This window comes from Amblyomma americanum, chromosome 4 (assembly GCF_052857255.1).
Source record: "Amblyomma americanum isolate KBUSLIRL-KWMA chromosome 4, ASM5285725v1, whole genome shotgun sequence".
In the NCBI taxonomy this organism is placed as follows: domain Eukaryota; kingdom Metazoa; phylum Arthropoda; class Arachnida; order Ixodida; family Ixodidae; genus Amblyomma; species Amblyomma americanum.
The window spans coordinates 40,164,198-40,186,368 of NC_135500.1; the positions used below are offsets into that span (position 1 = coordinate 40,164,198).

At 47.2% G+C, this 22,171-nt stretch overlaps 1 protein-coding gene and 1 non-coding gene across 2 annotated transcripts; both read left to right on the forward strand.

The window, feature by feature from the left end:
* Positions 1-1,269: 1,269 nt before the first annotated feature.
* On the forward strand, positions 1,270-1,343 carry TRNAS-GGA (transfer RNA serine (anticodon GGA)). The gene has a single exon. It is a non-coding gene; the product is annotated as a tRNA-Ser (tRNA).
* Positions 1,344-11,527: 10,184 nt separating this feature from the next.
* On the forward strand, positions 11,528-12,663 carry LOC144130083 (uncharacterized). Its single transcript, XM_077664106.1, has 2 exons — positions 11,528-11,664; positions 12,342-12,663. Exon 2 carries the CDS (start codon positions 12,359-12,361, stop codon positions 12,572-12,574), a length of 216 nt encoding a protein of 71 aa, XP_077520232.1. The 5' UTR covers positions 11,528-11,664; positions 12,342-12,358; the 3' UTR covers positions 12,575-12,663.
* Positions 12,664-22,171: the final 9,508 nt, after the last annotated feature.

Sequence of the window (22,171 nt, forward strand, 5' to 3'; positions counted from 1 at the left end):
CCAAGGTGCAATGGGGAACGTTAATTTTTTTTTAATGTGTTATGCTTATGAGTGGGAGAATAATACTTAGATTAATAAATTGCTTAAAGAAAATTACTTATAAAGCAGCAGAAAAAACAACCATGCCGCCGGTGGGATCCGAACCCACGACCTCCGAATATCGCGTCTGGTGCTCTTACCAATTGAGCTACGGCGACGGCTGTCCAATCTGCTGCTCTCGTGGGTATTTATGTTTACTGGGTGTAAGCGAGCCTTGAGAGGGTTCACCAGCGCCACCCTCGACCATAGCGGCGGACGTAGCACGTCCTGTAATACCGCGAGCGTGACGTAGAACGTCATCTAACGGTGCGGGCGGAAACTGTGCGAGAGCCCTCTTATGCTACCTATGGCATCAAGACTGCCAGAACCGAGACCCTCGTTAAGCTATTAGCAGACAAGTTAAAGGAAATGAGGGGCCCGTTTGACAAATTTATGAAGGGGGCCAACAGTCACCGAAACCAAGGTGCATAGGGGAACGTTATTTTTTTTTTAATGTGTTATGGTTATGAGTGGGATAATAATACTTAGATTAATAAATTGCTTAACGAAAATTACTTATAAAGCAGCAGAAAAAACAGCCATGCCGCCGGTGGGATCCGAACCCACGACCTCCGAATATCGCGTCCGGTGCTCTTACCAACTGAGCTACGGCGACGGCTGTCCAATCTGCTGCTCTCGTGGGTATTTATGTTTACTGGGTGTAAGCGAGCCTTGAGAGTGTTCACCAGCGCCACCCTCGACCATAGCGGCGGACGTAGCACGTCCTGTAATACCGCGAGCGTGACGTAGAACGTCATCGAACGGTGCGGGCGGAAACTGTGCGAGAGCCCTCTTATGCTACCTATGGCATCAAGACTACCAGAACCGAGACCCTCGTTAAGCTATTAGCAGACAAGTTAAAGGAAATGAGGGGCCCGTTTGACAAATTTATGAAGGGGGCCAACAGTCACCGAAACCAAGGTGCATAGGGGAACGTTAATTTTTTTTTTAATGTGTTATGCTTATGAGTGGGATAATAATACTTAGATTAATAAATTGCTTAAAGAAAATTACTTATAAAGCAGGAGAAAAAACAACCATGCCGCCGGTGGGATCCGAACCCACGACCTCCGAATATCGCGTCCGGTGCTCTTACCAACTGAGCTACGGCGACAGCGCTGGTGAACACTCTCAAGGCTCGCTTACACCCAGTAAACATAAATACCCACGAGAGCAGCAGATTGGGCAGCCGTCGCCGTAGCTCAGTTGGTAAGAGCACCGGACGGGATATTCGGAGGTCGTGGGTTGGGATCCCACCGGCGGCATGGTTGTTTTTTCTGCTGCTTTATAAGTAATTTTCTTTAAGCAATTTATTAATCTAAGTATTATTATCCCACTCATAAACATAACACATTAAAAAAAAAATTAACGTTCCCCTATGCACCTTGGTTTCGGTGACTGTTGGCCCCCTTCATAAATTTGTCAAACGGGCCCCTCATTTCCTTTAACTTGTCTGCTAATAGCTTAACGAGGGTCTCGGTTCTGGCAGTCATGATGCCATAGGTAGCATAAGAGGGCTCTCGCACAGTTTCCGCCCGCACCGTTAGATGACGTTCTACGTCACGCTCGCGGTATTACAGGACGTGCTACGTCCGCCGCTATGGTCGAGGGTGGCGCTGGTGAACACTCTCAAGGCTCGCTTACACCCAGTAAACATAAATACCCACGAGAGCAGCAGATTGGACAGCCGTCGCCGTAGCTCAGTTGGTAAGAGCACCGGACGCGATATTCGGAGGTCGTGGGTTCGGATCCCACCGGCGGCATGGTTGTTTTTTCTGCTGCTTTATAAGTAATTTCCTTTAAGCAATTTATTATTCTAAGTATTATTATCCCACTCATAAGCATAACACATTAAAAAAAATTACAGTTCCCCTATGCACCTTGATTTCGGTGACTGTTGGCCCCCTTCATAAATTTGTCAAACGGGCCCCTCATTTCCTTTAACTTGTCTGCTATATATATATATATATATAGACCGACGCGTTAGACTAGTTCAACCGACTGCCGTGCATACGCAGAACAGCCAGCCTACGCAGGCATATTTAAACTGCGAAAAAACATTCCTGCCTTTCGTTATTGTCAATTTCTGCGCGAAGCGGAAGACGACAGAACTCGGCTCTTATCGGTAACCAGCTGATCTAAGGAAAAACCAAATGCACTAAATAAAAGTACTTCCGCGCTTTGGGCATTTTTTTCGTTGTGTGAAAAGTTCGCCCAATTTATCCCTGGCAGAATAACATCCCCGATAAAATCAACTTAGATCTCGAATTAGTCTGTCGTACGTCTTTTCAAGATAATCTGGAGGGGCGTTTGGGGTCCATACACGCCTCCCAGTTATATACATTTACCTGAATATGTCATTTTGCGCCATACACTTTCGTGGCCTTCAATACCCTCCAGGAGTGAATATTTTATCTTGCTTTTAATAGCTATAGCTACTCCTCCCTCTCGTTATTCTCTGTCGTATCCTCTCGTTATTCTTTAGCAATTTTTATGTTGATGGGACAACTTCGGGATCACGTACCCCTGTTTGTGAGCATGATTCCGTTATAATTATTATGTGAGGATGGGCCCCAAAATTAGCTGCTTGAGGTGACCTAATTTATTTGCATACTTATAGCATTAAATGAAAGAATTCTTAGTGTTTTGGTTTTGATTGGTCAGGTATGACTGCTGCACGAGCTTGCTGCTCCTGGAGTGGAAATTGGCTAGGTGTGGTGTGCCTTTCATCATCGGCTCTTCTTGTTATTTCGACGCTGGTTTGTTGTATTTGGTCCCAAATGAAAACCTTGCCATTGACCTTTAGCTTGTCAAAGGAAAGCGACACCTTCGCCCCAGCCGCGCTCTCGCGTTCCGAAGAGAGCCATCGCTTAGTGCGTAAGTCTCGTACCCTTTTTGAAAGAGCTTCATATATGGAAATGTCAGAACCTTTTAATTTGAAAAAGCTTGACATAACATTCATTTTCTCTGCAGAATTGAAGAGCGGAACTATGACTGTTGTGAATGTTATGTTCTTTAGAACGACGGTTTTCCTTGCATCGACCTTTAAGACCAATTCCCCGCTTTTGCGGAAACATTCGGACTTATTTACGACCGTCTGTGCCGTTCGAGGAGGGCGCCCCGCGTCCCCCTGCGCCACGCAAAGCCGCTCTCACTGGAGAGGATCTCGCAACGCCGGAGTCCCCGAGTGGCGAGAGGGGAGGTGTCTGGAGGCTGAGGCCGTGGGAGCGACGAGAAAACCCCGAAAGCGTCAGTCGCAAAACGAACCTTCAGCTCTCTTTTTGGGCTAGATGGTGCATACTTGAATTAGAGAAAAAAAACTAGCGCCAAAACCATGCAAACCACAAGAGAAGAACAAAGACGAGACACATGCGCTTGTGTCTCGTTTTTGTCCTTATCTTGTGGTTTGCATGGTTTTGGCGCTAGTTTTTTTTCTCTAATTCAAGCATCACTTGACCATCACATTATTACTTAAACACCCCCAGTTAGGGGGTATTACTTAAGGAGTGCGTGTAGGTATGAACTAACTTATGTACAAAATATCTGTTAAATGTGGCAGTTAAGCAGTTCGAAAATGTGTATGGGCAGGAGGTTGCATGAAATATTCTGGAAGGCCGTTCCAGTCTATAGCAGAGCAACATTCCCAGTTACACACCTTGCATAAACAAGCGCTTCAAACAATGCCGTGCAAAAAAAAATGGCGGCCGCGGTAGCGAAAACTTTACAGTATCCTCCTCAAAGGTAATGAATTTCCCAAAAAAGCGCAGTGCTCTATTCAATACGGCCGAACATCACAACTTCAGGCTCGCACTTAAGTGCGTGCCCTGACCCACGGCCATCTTTTGAGATGTCGGCCATACCGCCTTTAACAGTGAGATAGGCATGTCGTTACAAATCAGCCAATGTTGCATTCATGACATTCAGTATCAGAAAAATGAGCAGAATAGAATATAAAAGAAGATCAGTGGGGAAATACATAAATATTAGGTGTACATAAAAAAGGTTTTACATTCTAAAGTGTGGACGTTCATATCAATCGCAGTGCTATGTGAAAACTCCTGTACGGTCAAAGACTGCGGATCGCACAAGCAAATTGCAGTAAGCTTATTCCAACGCATTCGTCAAGGACGTAAGTGGGAAACCACGCACGTAACCCTTACGCTTCTCCATCCTAACCGCCAATCGCGCGAAGCGCCGAAGGTCGGTCGTCGCCGATGTTCACCTATATCGATCTTCGCATGCAGCTCCGGTTTTGTGGAGTGTTTCTGACGACGCTATCGGTGGGCTGGGATGCCGCACGCGTGTCGACGCCTTCGACACGTGCCCCTCAAGGCTCTGCTCTGAAGGGAAAGCCCCGTGGCGAACTAGGCACGTGAACTACCCGTCGAAGGAAGCTGTGAGAGCGGTGGCAGGCTGCGGGCAATCGTCCATTAGGCACGGTGTGGCGTACTGGAGTGCTATGAATGCGGGAAGGCTCGACTCCTCGTTGCGGAAATGATTATTCATAAGATACCAGATCTGGCTCCAGTTATCTGGGAAACCCTTGAATATATTTTTGACAACAATGCCGCCTTAGAATTTACTTTCGGTACCTTGTTGTTCTTTTTCTTCTGTTTTATTTCGTTTTCTTCATGTACTAACTTTACTTTGTATACATTTTATCTAAACCTTGCCTTGACATTGTATAAACTGTATCCGCCCCTCCCCTCTCTAACGTACATCTGTACCCTGAGCGTATCTTAAATAAATAAATAAATAAATATGGCGAAAGGCCGGGTAGGAGGCCGACAACAGTTAGTGGGGAGGAGGACCTTCAGGGGTGCATTGGCGCTGTAACTTTTGCATGTTCTTTCATTTCTTCTGAGATTTATAATTTGCACTTTTATAGTCCCGCCGAAACTGTTCCGATTCTGCACTCACTTCGATACTGGCTTGCCGATGCCACAGAAGATTAAACTGAATCTGGTGTTATCAAAGAAGTTCGTTATGTAACTACCGCGGTAGCGAATTCATTGTGCTTGTCCCTTACAACGCTAAGAGTAAGGTGCTCATTTGGCAGATATTTATTTATGCCAAGTGGGATAACCATAAAGGAAGGAGCGCAGAAACTTCCTCTGTATTGCTATTGTTAACATGTTCGAAAATTAATCAAAAGGAAAATCTAGGAATTGCGCTGCCTTCAATGCTTAGTTGGCAAACACACATTACTTAGAGTTCTACTATTTAACCACGGGTAATCATACGTCTTAAATGTTGTTTAACACTTGCTTAATTGAAGATTACGCTTCTGGCCAGGCGTTCGTAAGATCATCTTAGAATAAGCTGAAAGATTTTGGTTTTCTTAAAAAGCTAACTAATGCAGCTAAACTTTAAAGCATGCAGTGGAAGTCAGCATGTTTCATTGAATGAAAATATCTGCGTATATGCTGCCCTCTCACTTTTTACTTGCTCAAGTACTAATGACTCGCACAACAGAACGTCTTATCGTACTAACTTCACAACTAGAGCGAAATAAGTTCTACAAATATACTTTTAATGCGATAGCGTTAAAGGCCCCGTTAGCCAGAAAATCCGGCGTCGACGTTGTCAGCGTTGTGAGCGAAAAATCGTGAGCATGACTCTGGCAAATGCCAAGAGAGGAACCGAAGAGGTAGGTAGGCCACCTAGGTCACGTGACCTTGCGGCATCATCACAACTTGCCCACCGAATCATGCACGTCGTAATGGTGGTGGCGTAAATGTACAGGTGGGATTAGCCTTTCAGAGGTATGTAGGCAATTGCTGCGCCTTACTCACTGATTGAAACGATTGCGTCCCTACCACTTGCCCATGAGGCCAGTCTCCTGTAAAAATTTCAGCAGAACTTCTGACACTAATGGTCGCTCAGTTCGGGAGCCCTCAGGGTACACGATACGTGAGACGTCGCCTATGGGAACGCTCAGTCTCCTCATGTTTACCAGGAATGTCTCACGCTCAGCACAAAACCATGGGTACACTAAGACGAAATGGTTCACATCAGCCACAATATCGCAGCGTACACACGTAGGCTAAATGGTGCGGTGAACCTTGTGCAACCAATACTGCGTATAGGCAGAGTTCGTGCGCTCTCGATACAAGAGAGCGGCTCTATTTCGCGACCAGCCTCGCGTTGCGCAAGGGAGGTGTAAAAGTGGCCGAAGTTCATAAAAGTGTTGCACCACTGGCTGTCTAGAGAAGTTCTCATCCTTTCGGACAGCCAAAAAATTTGGATAAGACCGGGCTTCTTGAGCCAGAATGTCTGCCGCCGTGTTACTAGCAACTCCAATGTGAGATAGAAGCCACTCGATGAAAACTGGAAATCCTTTGAAACGTAGCTTCCTCAGCAAGGTGAGAACACAGAGGCTAAATTTTTAATCAGGCATCCCTCTTCGTAGGCGCTGTAGTGCAGACTGAGTTCTTAGTTGCGAAGAGCTACAGAGAGGTGACTTTGGGTCCAAGCTCGTAGTCGACGAAGCAGCACCTGACCTGTCCAGGTCTCTCCAAGACGAACTAATTGCAAAAGTAGCTTTTTGAGGCAGGTAGACGTAACTGAAGGCAACGGGCTTCTTCTAATACCTTGCTAGAAAAAGCCTGGCGTGGAACTCCCAGCGCAGTCTTTAGGCCTTTCCTGTTGGTGATCTTTTGTCGTTTGTACTGGGATCATGAACAAAATGGCCACTGTGCCAGGTGGCAGATAAATTAATGACTGGTCGCTCAGGAAGAGCAGCCTGGGCCGCACAAGGCCCACCACCGGGAGCACCTGCCATCGCAGTGCACTTGCGCATCGCTTAACTGCTGCACCGCTGCGCCAGGATAGGTGTGAGGACATCTGGGGATCTATGAAGGTAAAGTAGAAAATGACCTTCTGTATACCGGGTGTTCCAGCGTACACATTCAAAAATTTTTAAAAATAGGCTTTCTCGGGTGCAAATATGGATTCTGCGGCAGAGTATTGTTGGCCCACACCAGTGTTGGCCCACACCAGTGTTGGCCCACACCAGAAAAGCGTTGAAGCGTCTTAAAGTAGTAAGCTCTTCAAATAATTTTTAATCAGTAACTTTACTAGTAGTGTTAGGCACCTAGTTGCAATTAAAGATTTATAGCCGCTCGTTAGTAATAGCCATATCAGCTGACTTTTAGAATTTCGAAAACGCCATTACCCTCATTGCTGTGGCTCGACAAAATTTACCTGCATTGTGCGAAAATATATGCACTTTCTATAGCATGCAGGCAAAGAAACCCCTCCATTATACAAAACTAGTTGAAACAGCCAAATTTTGTCGAGCCACAGAGCCAAGGATATTCGCGTTTTCAAAATTCTAGAACCTGAAATGACTATTAATAGCTATCGGCTACAAACCTCTAATTGCAACTAGGCACCTGACGCTGCTGCTTCAAAAGCTGATTATTACCCCTTATATAGTTAACCAGCTTAAACCTTAATACTATTCACCGGTTTTCTGGTCTGCGTAAACGCTGGTAATACTATGCCCACAAAAACATATTTTAAACCCAAAAACTCTATTTTTGAAAATTTTTGAAAGTGTTCGCTGAAATACCCGACAGCGTATTGCCAAACCATATCCCGTAGGCACGCTGGGACAGACGGCACCCAGCAGTGCGATCACGTGGCATGACGTCAGTTCCATCGACACAAAAAAAAACAGCCGCTACAGAGCTGCTCCATGTCGTTGTAAAGGGTTGTAAAAAAATTGTTCCAACGGTCTATGATCTATGCAAGCCTCCTGGATGGATCCTGGATACTTGCCTCTGAATGCTTGAACTGCGTCAGTTTCATGTATGCAACCAGCGCCATATGATCATCGATATACGTCGTCCAACACTCTTCAAACCGACGCAAGATCTGCGATGTCACGAAGCGTTTATTTGGAGCATTTTGTGGTTGCGGTAAGCGTTCCCAATTATTGCGAGGATCACCACGGACAGCGTCGAGTAACACCTGTTCACGATGAATTTCCCTTGCGTGCATAAGTTGCACAGCCTACCGACAAGTGTGCGCCTAGTGAAAGTGATTGTTATCGGATCTCCAGTGCTTTTCTGTCAGGGCAGCGAAATATGCACCTTATCGCTACGCACGCCGTGTTTTTCGAACGCTGAAATGAACTTGGCGTTGTGCAGCTAGTCGCGATCATTGCGGTGGTTGCAGTGATCGCGACCGAAGCCAGCACACGACGTTGTTTCTGCTTTGTATCCATCACCTATTTTGAACGCGGTTGATATCGGTACTGTGCTTTAAAACGCACTGAAATTTAATCTGCCCCCAACTTTCAACAACGATTTCATAACGACGACGCGACTGTTATTGCGAATTCTCGGTCGGGCAAAGCACATTCACTGGAACAAGCCAGGATGCAGTGCAGGCTGCTAACAACCACCCGTGATATAACCTTGGTAATCACATTTTTCAAATAGCTAAGCTTCCGTACTTGACTTTATTAGATAGTTTTTATTAATAGCACTCTCCTGTGGTTTTACAGTGCTGAGATAGATGAAAAATAATGGAACTAGCAGTGTTTCCCAACCTATCCACATTGATTGTTACTTAATATATAAACAGACCTCCTCCCTGGCTCCCTACCAACAGTTCTTGCTAAAGGCACACGTTTATCTATTCATTGTATAAGGAGCGTCCGTGTCTAAATTGTGCATGCATTAAAATTCACATTTTACTGCACTGCTGTCAATTACAAATGCAAGTGGGCATGAGAAAATTTTGACCTCTCTAACCACATGAAATAGGAAGAATAAGTGGTAATTAAAACAGTTCTTAATTTCAGAGAACAATGACAATGCAATAATATTTATTTTTGTCGTGTTTTTCAGGGCATTACGAAAGCCAAAATATAAATAGCGCTGTGTGACTCCATAGCAAGTAAGACGTGCATCACTTGGCGAACGGGCCGGACTTTTTTCTGCGCAGTGACAGAGGGCAGTGACATTTCTGCGCAATGACATTTGTCCTTTAGCAGCCTTTCCGGAGCTCACATTGCAGTTGCACAAGCCAAAATGCAGCATTGAAAACAAATGTGGAGAAGTTCTGCTCAGGCCAGTCATTGTTTACATGTACAGAACAAGCAGGGATATAATCTGTGCAACTCCATAACATTCTCAGATCTCTCTGTGAATGGAAAACAAAGTGGGTGCCTAGTTGCACAAACGTCTACACATGCTGCTCTCATTAATGTAAGCATAATGAGATTTTGGAGCCTGAAAACTAGATTACTGGTAGAGGAAATGCAACTACCAATTTGCAGGGCTCACATCGTTGTGGCTCGTGGCTTAAGCTGGGAAAGAATACTTCGTATAGCCAGGGAAACAGGATACGGTGACCATAATTTCTGGTTATCACGAGCAAACCCTATCATCTCAAGCAGAATTTGTAAAATTCAATTTTCATTATGAGAGCTATGACGTCGCAGAATAAAATGAACTAAGTCAAACACTGCTTGAATCGTATACCTTTGTTACACACTTAAATTGCCATCATACTGCTTGTGCACAGAGTTTTGTGTTAACCCATGAACTGCCAGGCATACCGACTCCTCCTGCTCACACACTTTCTGGTCGCCAAAGCACTTCTCTTTCTCGTGTAAAATCATTGCGAGGGCTCGGCGACTCACATCAAGGCGCAGATTGCTCATAATGCAAATTGAATTAAGCTGCTTAAAATAAAACAACTAAGATGATTCCTTACACTACAGCATCTGTAACCTCACAGATGCCTTTCCACAGCCCACAATGCAAAATAGACACTTTTTAAACAGAGTACAGCCTCCGTCAGCCTTGTGTAAAGCGCTCGAGGAGTGCTCATTACACCACCAAACCTGGAATTACTCAGTAGCCTGACAGTCTGCGGGCAAAATTGTCTTCCCACAGCGCTTCAAAGTCTATGTGGCTCGACATCTTGCCAAGAGAGCTGTTTATAACCTTGCAGATGCGGCGAGGTTTCACACTGTCTGCTGGGCAGCGCATTAATCTCGTGCTCTACACAAAGGTGACGCGGCTGTATAAAGCAGAGGAAAATATGCAACGCTCCAGTTTCAGGCATGCATGGAGGGCTGGAACTGAACTTGGCGCCGGTGCAAAGCGGGGAATCTGTGAATGCATGCAGTAACAATCAGTTCATTCAATACAACCAGTAAGGGAATGGACTCAAATTAAATGTGGTTACTGCCTCAACAGGTCAATGGCACTGATACTACAGGACATTCAGAAACGAGTCAACGTCGGCATTGCAGGACCAACCACCATACAACATTTCAAAGAATTTCAAGCACATTTCAGAGCATTGAAATAAGCCTAGTCAACGTAGCTTGGGAACATGTGCAGGCAAGTAATCATGTTTATAGCAGGCATTCGCAGGCAAATGAAGGTAGCAGATGGACGTGTGCATGTGCATTGATGAGATCTTAATCTAAATGCTTCAAGAATGTTTCCTTAGAGAAACTGATGCAGCTAACACAGATAGCGCTGCTGAACAGCTGATCAACACCAGTCATGTCAAGGTGGCGAGCAGATCTCCAGCGATATCATTTTGAACATTTGATCCAGTTTCGTAGTTTTGGTATCCAGATCCAAAAGGGACCGCCAACAACATCATCAACAACAAACACGGGATCATTAAATTGGCGCAGTTCCTACATCGGCGCAAAAACTCTACATCGGCACAAAACATGTCATTGCCCACGAGGTGCATCAAGATTACTGCATTTTCCTGATTACAACGAAAAGTAAGGTCGCAATTCAACTTCATATTGCGAAGCATTTGTATAATGTTCACCTAACACCACTATGCAAAAAAAAAACACAAAATAGGAGTCACAAGAATTTTCTGCAGGATAATATGGATCTGAGCTAGTTGGTTCATACTGCACATAACATAGCAGCCAACGAGACGCACCACACAGTAACAAGACACGACACGGAGCTGACTAACAACTCATATTAATTTAGGCGCATGGAAGAATCTACAGGCCAAAAGGGGGGAGGAAAAGGGGGGAAAACAGGAAAATAATAACACTACGTAGTCCCGATTAAACAGAACTGGTCAACGTCACAAGGATAAAAACGAAGTAACTAAGAAAAGCACGCGTAAAGAACGGGAGGCGTAAGGCGCCAATCTATATATAGACATTGCAACTCGGCACTAATATGTAAACAAAACTTCGGGTTTTCGGAGCAGAGGTGCGAAATCAGACATGGTAGGTGACGCGTAGAAATCCATGGCTTACGGTTGGGCGCCGCTAACAAAGGCAGTCAGAATGGAAGGAGTGCGTTCAAGGTCAGCGAACGGCCATTAAATGGAAGGCCGCTACTAATGTGGGAACTCCCCTTCGGCGGCACTGAAACGACAATCTGGTCTTGAAAGAGTGTTATACACGAGGACTTACGCGGAAGGGGTTTTCCGGGAGCATTGCCGTCCGCTGTCCACAGCGGCAGAGGCGAAGGACGCTTCGGCACGTGGGCGCGCAGGGTGCTATATAAGAGCGCCTGCTCCCTACAGCAGAGCACACAGCTCCTTTGCCTCCAGCGCTTTGCAGAGCCGCAGGTGAGTACGAGGCGCTGACAGCGTCTTGGTATTCCTCCCCACCGCTGAGCCACTACGCTCAGGAGGCTAGCGCTGCGTTCTGCTCACCTTCTTCGTGTGGACTAATAATGTATTGCAAAAGGGTACTTGTCTGGGCTAGTCAGTACATTTCGCAGGGAAAGGTACAGCGCACAATACACAGCACTAAAGGAGCGGACAGACGCAGGCGCTGTGTCTGTCCGTTCCTATAGTCCTGTGTATTTGGCACTGCACCTTTTCCTGCTTAACTAATAACCGCATGTTTTCGTGAAATCAATTTCTGTGAAAGAGCATTCACGCTACCGCAGTTTCCGCGAGGTGATATTTTTTTTCACTATTCAATGCCTTTGTATTTTTCTGAAATTTTTGCTCTATCCGTGCATGCAGCGTTCGAAAACTGAGAACGCCAATGACGCTACGCACGTGAATAGCTGGCATATTATTGAAGTGAAAAACAGCTCAGCTGAGAGCTTTAAAGCATTGAACGACATGAACGTTGATCCCAACTAATTAATAGAACAACTATGGCCTAAAGCGCCATTTTAATGTAAAGACAAGGTCCTGACCTCAACTGAAAATCAATTTTTCTGCTCGGCAACGGGAAGTAGCGTAAGGCCTGTCTGAGCTCCCCTAATTTTCTTTCTCCTTCCCATCCACAGAACCCATCCAAACAGCAATGATGAGCATCAAGTCCTTCCTCGTCGCCCTCGTGGTGCTGGCTGCACTGTGCAGTCTGGCCGCCGCCCAGTTCGGCTACGGTGGATATGGACGCGGCTTCGGTGGAGGCTTCGGTCGCGGATACGGAGGCTACGGTCGTGGGTACGGCGGCTACGGAGGCTTCGGCCGTGGCTACGGAGGCTATGGCGGATACGGACGGGGCTTCTACGGCTGAACACTGGGCATGAAGCACATTAACCAAGGAATCTCATCGTGACATTCTTCTTAACATGGAGTGAAATAAATTATTATCGTGTATCACAAGCAGTTCGTTTTTATTCATGTATTACAAGCTCGATGTGTGTTAGCTCTCCCTGAAAGTATTGTAAACTTGGAAGCGCAAAAAACCGGACGACGGACAGAGTAAGGGAACACAAAAAAACAGGTTCACGAGCGCCTCCGCTGTTCCCTTACTCTGTCCGTCGTCCGGTTTTTTGCGCTTCCAAGTTTACAACATGCATCACCAACTAGCCCGGCAGCTTGCTCTCCTGAACTGAAAGTATTGTTCGGCAAATAATGCGTGGAAACTGCATGAGCATCTTCCAAATTTTTGTCAAAGACTAGGTGGTCTTCAATCCTCTTCCGACTCAATATAATTGCGAAGGCTCTGAAGAGACCAACAAAAATATAAGAACAATCATAATTGTGCTATTACAAACATGGGAAGCGTGCAACCCAAGCTTTACTAATATGTTGGTGTACTGACTTCATTGCGTCAAAAATGAAAGCAGCGTTTGAGTGACAAACATTGCAAGAACATAATTTGTCTTTGCTGCTACGAGACGCAGTAGAGGGGGTTTTGGGCTTAACCTGTATCACGGGCTACCTTCCAAATACGGGAATTATACCTGCAGGCACACTGCATTAGCGAATAAGACTTAAGTTAAGCTGCTTGAAACTTTAGATTAGGTATAAATTTCTGTGTGGAACCTATGCAGTAACCGTGACCAATGTGCACTTTCCAGCACTTTTTCATGCAAATTGCTATACACCGAGCCCGAGATTTAAAGCTAATTATCATTGCAGATGACTTGAAAAGTCAGCTTATAGATTGAGTTAGGGTGCTACGTATCACGCGCTTCGTATGGGATTGGTAAGGCTTGCAACTTGCTGCCAGGAATGTTCTGACCTCAACCGCGCACTATCAGGCACGCGGGCTTCTTTGACGTCGGCAAAATGCAACCAGTACCAGGTTTCCCTCAATCTCGGTTGTCGGCAACGGAGGAAGAGGACGGGGAGCACGAGAAAAGTGGCTCGTGCGGCGAACAGGCTGCAGGGGAGAACAGGGAGAACATTTTTTTTTCGACCAGTGTGTCATGAGGCACAAGTTGGAAAAAGGGGACGGAATGCGGGATATAGAAAGTTAAAAGAAGGAGTGAAGACCCGTTGCGCTGAGGTAGTCGCAGAGGCTGCCGATGAAATGATTGTTGATAGTCCACTTCACGTTGTCACGTTCGCGGTTTTGCCGCAGGCGCACCTCCCAGGGGAGCCGTTTTCTAATAGCAGCCGTCGCTGGGCACGTCCACAAGCGCCGCACATCACAATTGTCCGGTGCAGCGCCACAGTGGACACCTGTCAGTTGCTGCAGATCATTTGCACGCCACCGATGACGGACAGATGGTGTCAGAGCTGCCCCTGCCCGAATCCGGAGCACGGATACCTCCTCCTCAGTTTACCCTCTTCCTTTTGCCCTCCTCAATATACCGTGGCCGATCTCCTGTCGTGGGTACGTGACAAGTCAACAAGACAACAACAAAAGCAGGGTGAAGAACACTAGGTGACGGATCATGTCTTCTGGCGGCCCGGGATTCCAGACTGGGCCTCGCCACATGTGTCCGGTCTCCCAGACCTGGCCTGTCTGCCGTCTCCAGCTTGCGGTTCCAGGCCTAGGCGCTGCTGTCGCCAGCCTCAGCAGCTCCCGCCTTCCATGGAGCGTCGAGCCTTCATCCCCTCCCGCTCGACCTGCTTCGCGTCGCCTCCGCTGCTCCCGGCTTCCCGACCAGGACGCGGAGACTCATTCCCTCGGCCTCGCCTTGCTGCAAGCGACCCGCTGTGCCGGCTCCACACCACATCAGGCGGACCCATCGCAGAACCACCTCGTCCGATACACCTCGGCCGAGACCTGGACACACTAACACTTGAGTGGATGCCTTTCTTTCCTCCATGTTTCTCCTTCCTACTGGTGCTTTTTTTTCTTGCGCGTGTGTTTTCATCTTCATGGCCGTCTGAAGCTTTAAATGAGAATTTTTTTTTCTTGCGCTGGGCCTCATCCGCTCCTGTCGTCCAACCGATGGTAGTACCCAGGGTCGCAAGAGCACTAAATCTGTAATCTTCTTTGACAGCGTCAGTAAGTAGCGGTAGGTGACAACCTGCCCACACGGCTACGAGCGAACTTAGTGTACTACATCAACGAATTCAGTTTACTGCTTCGTGTACAATGAAAAATAGCATGCAACCTCGGATATAACGAACTTGAGTGAGTACAGCGCGGAGATAGTTGATCTAAAAATGCTACCTAGGATAAAACCAACTTTCGTATCTGGGGCTCGGATGCTACAAAACGTATTGTGTTGACCTCGGATTTAACAAGCGTAAGTGTACCAGCTCTGATATTATGACCTTTACTGTGCTATCCTCACATATAATAAACGTATCGCTACTAACGCATTCAAAGGATCCAGTGAGGACCGCCTATGAGTTTTTACGATCGTTTGTCCATAGTTCGGCCGCATGGTTTCCGTATCAGACGTGATATTTCGTAGTCTACTCAGCATCAACCGCCTGACTACGTTCACTGCAGGACACAGTCCTGTCATGCCCGAGCGCGCGCCTTCCGCTGGCCTACATGGAAGCGAGCGCCGTGCGGCCGGAATTGCGCAACGCAAGCCCGGACTCTTGGACATGTCGCGGCTTGCAACATGAATCATCCAGGCACTCCCGACGGAATCCTCCCCCTCCTCCCCCTCGCAAGCGCCGGCCCGATCCGCAACCGACACTTCGCCTTAAAGGGACACTGAGGAGAACCCTATCAAAATTTTTTTTGTTAGCATTATCTGATAGTTCGGCATTTCATGGCTTTGTTGACGCTTGTCCGGCAGCGAAAGATGCATTTATTTCAAAGAAATTTGGATTCGAAGTTGAAAAATTTTTTTACCGCCGCTCCGATTCAAACTCGAGAACTCTTATGACGACACGGAGAACTCTTATGGCGACACAGAACGGAGTGACGTGAAACGTGACGTAAACGGAGACTCCGTGATTTGTGGTAGCTAGCGGTGCGGTCTAGCAGCTGCTGAAATGAAAGCTGCCGCCGCCGCACGTTGAAGGCATCTATCGGGGGTCACCACCGTCGCTTCGTTTACGTTTGCACCGGCGTCTTGCCAGCGTTACGATGGATCCCGTTCCCGAACCCGACGACGTAGTTCTCGCAAAAACTCTGGCCTGCATTTCAGCGACCTCAGCCCCACAGAGCGTTCGATGCTTTTGAGTGAGCACGGTTAGGTTAGGCGCCGGCGGGTGGTTTCCCCCTTCCTCAGAGAGCAGCCGTTGCAAACTAAATATCATAACCCCAGTGCGGGGAGTCGCAAGGGGTGCGTTGCGCCCATCGGAGGCTGGCCGGGGCTCTGAGGCCAACGGATTGTGATTCCTTGAACGGAGCGGTTGCACGGCGCAGCAGGCAGCGTCGAGGTCTCCCACGGTTGCAAGGGCCAAGTTATTTATTTATTTTTTGCCACAAAAAAACAAATGGGTGCTCGACGACGGTCGCGTTTAAAGTCGGCGGCTTGAAACCAAAGCCGGCGCACGACGCTTCAACGGCTTCCGCTAGATCCAACGGGTCCACTGGATCGGGCTCTCTCGCCCACTTGCATGTACCTTCATATGTGTACCGTGAATGGATCCAATTAGCCGAGAGCCCGAAAAGAACAGCTCCGCCCAACTGCCGAAGTTATTGAACTACGTCACAATGTGCACCTCGCCGCGGAGCCGAATCAGTCTGGCCGGGCCGGCGGCGGCTGGCGCACTCGGCGCGAAATAGATACATGGTCCAATCTCCCGCCAATGCGGTCAGAGGGCGCCGAAGCCGCCGAACGCGTCGGCAGTCAAGCGCAGTTAGAGTATAGAGGGTCTCGCTGTGACCGACGTGACTTCGCCGTGCAGGGCGCACGCGCGCGCCTCGCCGCAGCATAAACGCGCCTTAACAGAGCCTGCGCTTAACCGCTAACCAACGTATTCAGCGGCGGCATCCATGGGAGCCACTGAAACGCCCCGCCCACTCACTAAATAAAAGAAAAGATGTCCGGTGCCGAGGTTCGGAATCGAACCAGGGCCTTTGGCGTTTGAGGCGGAAACGCTGCCGCTCCGCCACGACGGCTCCATTTACAGCCGTCAATAAAGGCGCATTTAGTGAATGCACTCTTCTGATGCAGAAATCTCCGTGCTTTCGCTAGGTATATCCTGGCCTAACAGAGCTAGGCCATCAGCAATTTTTCTGAACTGCCTTGTACCTTGTCTCCCGTCCCTAATAAACGATTTCCGTTAAGTAGTTTGAAGTTGACTGGCACAGCCGGGAATGTTTCGCCGGGCAAGCGTGCGAATACACAAGTGCTGCCTTGTACGATCACCGATCATCGTGCCATCATAGCTTTTCATCGACCGTGGCGATCACCTGACAAGCTTAAACAGACTCCTTCAAAGGTTAACTAGCACTTGAAGCGGCACTTGGAGTTCCTCTGCTGTTCGGCGCTTGTAAATCGAAGCGCGTCAAAAACAAAACCACGGGGCACGCAAAGCTCAGAGACGCGAAGCGCCATAACAAATCGAAACTTTCGTGGCCGCCTGTGGCGCCGTCAAGCATCCGTTTTCATTGCTTCCAACATTCAGGTTGTCTTTTGCCTGCCTTCCTTGTGTGATAATAGTGCACTATTGGTTTTAAAACAAAACTTACTTGAATATTGATCTGCGCAACCTACCTTTGTCAGTCTCTGAGATTCGCGACAACATGCAGGATGGAAAATTCCTCCAAGGTGGCGTCTCTTGTCCTATGGCGTCACCACGCTTGTACTTGCGAGATTGGCCTGTGGTGGCGATACATGTATTTTGGTTCTTGCTATTTTCTACCTTACAAGAGCTTTGTTTTCAGTAAGAGCGGCGTTTTTGTGATCAGGAGCTGGTATTCTATCGATACAAGCCAACTTCAATTTTTCCTCAGTGTCCCTTTAAGCCCTTTCCCGGCTGCAAACTAGAAACGGCCGAGCTCCTCTCGACCATTCGTCATATTTGAACAGTGACCAGTGCCGTGACCTGATTTGAGGGCTTCAACGACTGGCTGCTCCAACGGTCACCGGAGGCTATAAAAAGTCGAGCCGCGCCGGACGCGGAGAGCAGACTAGCAGACGGAAACACGAAGCGAGAGAGACGCTCGCCCGGCGCATCGCAGTGTCCCTTTGTGTAAGTTTTTTGTGGTGTTAGTCACTGTGCCGTTAATGTAACGCCCTTGTTTATACTGTACAGAAATGTTTCGTTGACTCACCGTCGCCCTTCGCGGTGTCTTCGCTCAGCTCTGCGCAACAGTGCCAGCAGGCTGGGAGCCCCAGTCCTAACAGGTCTCTCCCATATCTCTCCTGTTAACCCTGTCCTATGCAAGCTGCGGCCAGCCTATCCCCACAAACTTCTTAGCCTCATCCGCACACGTATCTTTCTACCGCCCCTTGCTACGCTGCGTCCTTTTGAAATTGCATCCTTTACTCTTTGGACTGTTGGTTACGTTGCCTTCGCATTACATGTCCTGCCCAAACCCGTTTCTTATTGATTTCTACTAGGATGTTATCAACCCGCATTTGTTCCCTGACCCACTCTACCCTCTTCCTGTCTACTAACGTTACATATATCATTTCACTTTTTAAAGCTCGCTATGTTGTGCTAAATTTAATGCTGCGAGCCATGCGAATTTTACTATTGTGTTATAAACACTGTTACGTGGCAATACCTACTGCACCCCCCCCCCCCCCCTACACAACGCCTCCCTGGAGGGCTGTAAGGTACTTGCGCATAAAAAAAATAGATATTTCGCTGGATGGCAATCATGTCCCTTCCTGCAAACTCCGCCAATTTTGTCTCTATTTTTTACTTAAACTGGCACGTGGTCATTTTCCTAAAATAGTTTGTTAGCGCCCTATAAGTCCCCACTTCTCATCACCACTCTCAATATTTTGCCCATTTTGGCCTTTTTAGTTCGAATCAATTTGCTCATAGCATTTCAACCGCTACGTGATTCTGCGTTACTCCTTTCGTCAAGGCCACCATCGAAACAGGGGTACATACAAGAGAAAAACTGGAGGACGTTTAAGCTTCGCCTTTAAGAGCAGAACACGACAGCATGTAGCGCTGCCAGGGAGTCCACGGAACGCCATCGCCCGCTCGGCGCGGCGCCTGGCCCTTTGGACGAATCGCTTAGTCATAATTACTCATGTACGCATCACTACATACACGCTTCACGAGGTCAAACACCACAACGCATTCACTAGGTCCACTTTTGCAGTGCCACGTATGCGGCACTTTTGGTGACATATATATATATATATATATATATATATATATATATATATATATATATATATATATATATATATATATATATATATATATATATATATATATATATATATATATATATATATATATATATAAAGTTGAAAAATGCTTCATTTAGCCATAGATTTATTTGTTTCGGACAGAGCCTGTCCTTTTTCAAGACTGAGTCAGTCTTGAGAAAGGACAGGCTTCTCCGAAACGCCCACTTAAAATAAATCTATGGCTAAATGAAGCGTTTCTCAACTTTGCATTTTACCTCTAGCAACCAAATACGTCTATGTTTATATTTACATATATATATATATATATATATATATATATATATATATATATATATATATATATATATATATATATATATATGCTACACCATCAGGAGAGAAATTCGAGACAAGGGGAAAGAGCAAAGCTGAAGCAACACTCGTCATTATGTCACAGCAAGCACCAGGAACCTAATGCCTACCATCTCAAATCTGATATTCTTCTTCGACAAAACGACCGATGGCATGCTCACACACTTATCCCCCGCACACGCAATCTTCACCGCCTCGATTATTTCCCTAACTCCATGATCTTTATGCTTACTATCAATCTTGCCTTGACTGATATACGTGGCACGTTTGGTGAAATAAAACAGTTGGGAGTCAGCGCTCTTTACTCTTGTGACCCTTCTTTTTACCTGCGCCGCCACTGAAGTCAAGTATAAGCAACAAGCCTAACAAGCATGAGTCTATTTGGGATGGTTTGCCTCGCCGGCGCACAAGGAGGGATTTACTGCCCTCATAGGCCATTAGCGCGTTTGACCGAAGTTTCAATGCCACCATTTTTTTACTTTTTGAATCGAAATTTTCTTTCCGTACGATGGTCCCGAGAGCTGGGATACGTTTTTCGGTCAGCGCGCAAAGATTGAATCGCCTGTTTTTCAACTGCTGGGGCGAATTTACGGCGCCTCCTCGTCCGCTATAATCGAGGGGCGCGGCCACGGCTGCTCGTTATATCAGGGATGAATATCCGTTCCTCTGGTGAATTGTTTGATGGTAGCACTGCACCAGTTCGAAATAAGCGACCGTTCCCTATATCTGCGGCCGTCATAAGTCGGCTCGACTGTACTGTGCGCATTCTGCATATAATAACAGGGTGAAGTTTGGGTCACTGACCAGGTCAAAAACAAACGAAAATGACATTTCGGGTCCCGCACGGGACCCTTGTTCACAATAAGACTGTCAAAGAAGAAGGCGGGATTATATAGTCTTCAGGATTGTTCCTAATCTTTTTGCGTAGATATGATGAAGAGAGCCTTACACACCTGCAAAGAGGCCCTGAAGACCGATCCATCCTTCCCGGATCCTACGCCGTTGGAATTTAGCGAGATCACTGAACTCCTTCGCTTCTGTCTGGCTAACACGTATTTCGTTTACAACGGTACGCTGTAGAAGCAGATTTTTGGTACTGCTATGGGAGCGTCAATTTCAGTGACGGCTGCCAACCTTACAATGGAAGCCATTGAAAACAAAGCCCTGAACTCATTCAATCCACGTCCAAAAATGTTCCTGAGGTACGTGGATGACTGCTTTTGCATTCTGAACAAGCAGAATCTACAAAGCTTCCTTGACCATCTCAATGCCAAGGAGCCATCTATAAATTTTACCGTGGAAGAGGAAATGAATGGCAGCATCCCGTTTTTGGACACCAACGTCCGGCGTGCCGCGTGCCGCTTAAGTTTCAGCGTGTTCCGAAAGCCGACGCACTCCGGACGATATCTCGACTTTGAATCGTCCCACCCCTTGGCTCACAAGCGATCAGTTATCTCGTCACTACTGAACCGTGCAAGAAATGTCTGCGCAGACCCGGAAAGCTTCAGCAACGAACTTAAGGTGATAAAAAGGGATCTCGAGCGAAACAGTTACCCCAGGAACCTTGTGAACAATATGTCAAAAAACTTGCAACGCACGATGGGACAACGAGATGGAACCGCAAAAACCTTGAAGCGTGCTGCAGTTCCTTATGTACCTGGGGTCAGTGAAACCCTTTCCCGAATCTTCATGAAGCACGGAGTGCACATCGCCCACGTGCCAACAAGCAAGCTACGTGCCGAATTTGTGAACGTAAAGGACCCCCTGCCACGCGCCAAATTTCCTGGTGTGGTTTACAAAGTTCCTTGCAATGACTGCACATCCGTCTATGTCGGCGAAACCGGGAACTTCCAGCGACGAATTAAAGATCATCAAGGCGACGTAAGGAACCATCGCGCATCAAAGAACGCTATCGCCGAGCACGTGCAGACCACTGGCCACGAGAGAGCCTGGGACGAGGCGGAGATTGTAGCCACAGAAAGGAATAATTTGAAAAGACTGCACCTAGAATCATTAGTCGTCCAGACGACGAAAGATACCTTGAACAGGAATCAAGGCTCTCTTCATCATATCAACGCAAAAAGATTACGAACAATCCTGATGACTATATAATCCCGCCTTCTTCTTTGACAGTCTTATTGTGAACAAGGCTCCCGTACGGGACCCGAAACGTCATTTTCGTTTGTTTTTGACTTGGTCAGTGACCCAAACTTCTCCCTGTTACTATGCTTCACCCTGACCAGACGGTATTCCGTCGAACGTTAGACTACATTCTGCACATGCAGCCATGCCGCAGAAGAAGAGCGTCCACCTCATGTGCGACTGGACCGCGGTTCAAATCCCTATTCTGCAGCAGTTCTCCACCGGATAAAGAAGAGAATGTCCGAGCGAAGACGGAACTGAATTGCCAGGCCTGGATGCGGTCTGGTCCTGGCTATCAGAGCCGATAGCGCACCTTCTCAACACAACAGCATTTGCCCACTCTGCCGTTGTCCTGCACCTTAAGTGCCTATATTAATACACCAGCTAACATCCGGCCTCCTGTTTTTAGCAGCTGTGGAGCTAGTGACCATGTATGCGGTCAGACCTGTGACGCAGCGAAGGGTGCTCAGAATCCCAGGCTTTGGGCAGGCCGCCATTGCAAACTAAACATGGATACGTTTAAAACTAGGAATTCATTCAGTGAGGTTAGCCTAGAGGTGCTGTTCGGGAATGTCATAGGGCTTAGTGAGCTAGGTTAGGAGGAGTGATGGAGCATATACAGTGCACAAGGGCGGGCACGTCATATGCTAGCTACCATGGCTTAGCGGACACCTCAGAACTAGGGG

What these genes read in the sequence shown, in the direction of transcription:
- LOC144130083 (XM_077664106.1), top strand. Translation starts at nt 12,359, where the DNA reads ATGATGAGCATCAAGTCCTTCCTCGTCGCCCTCGTGGTGCTGGCTGCA.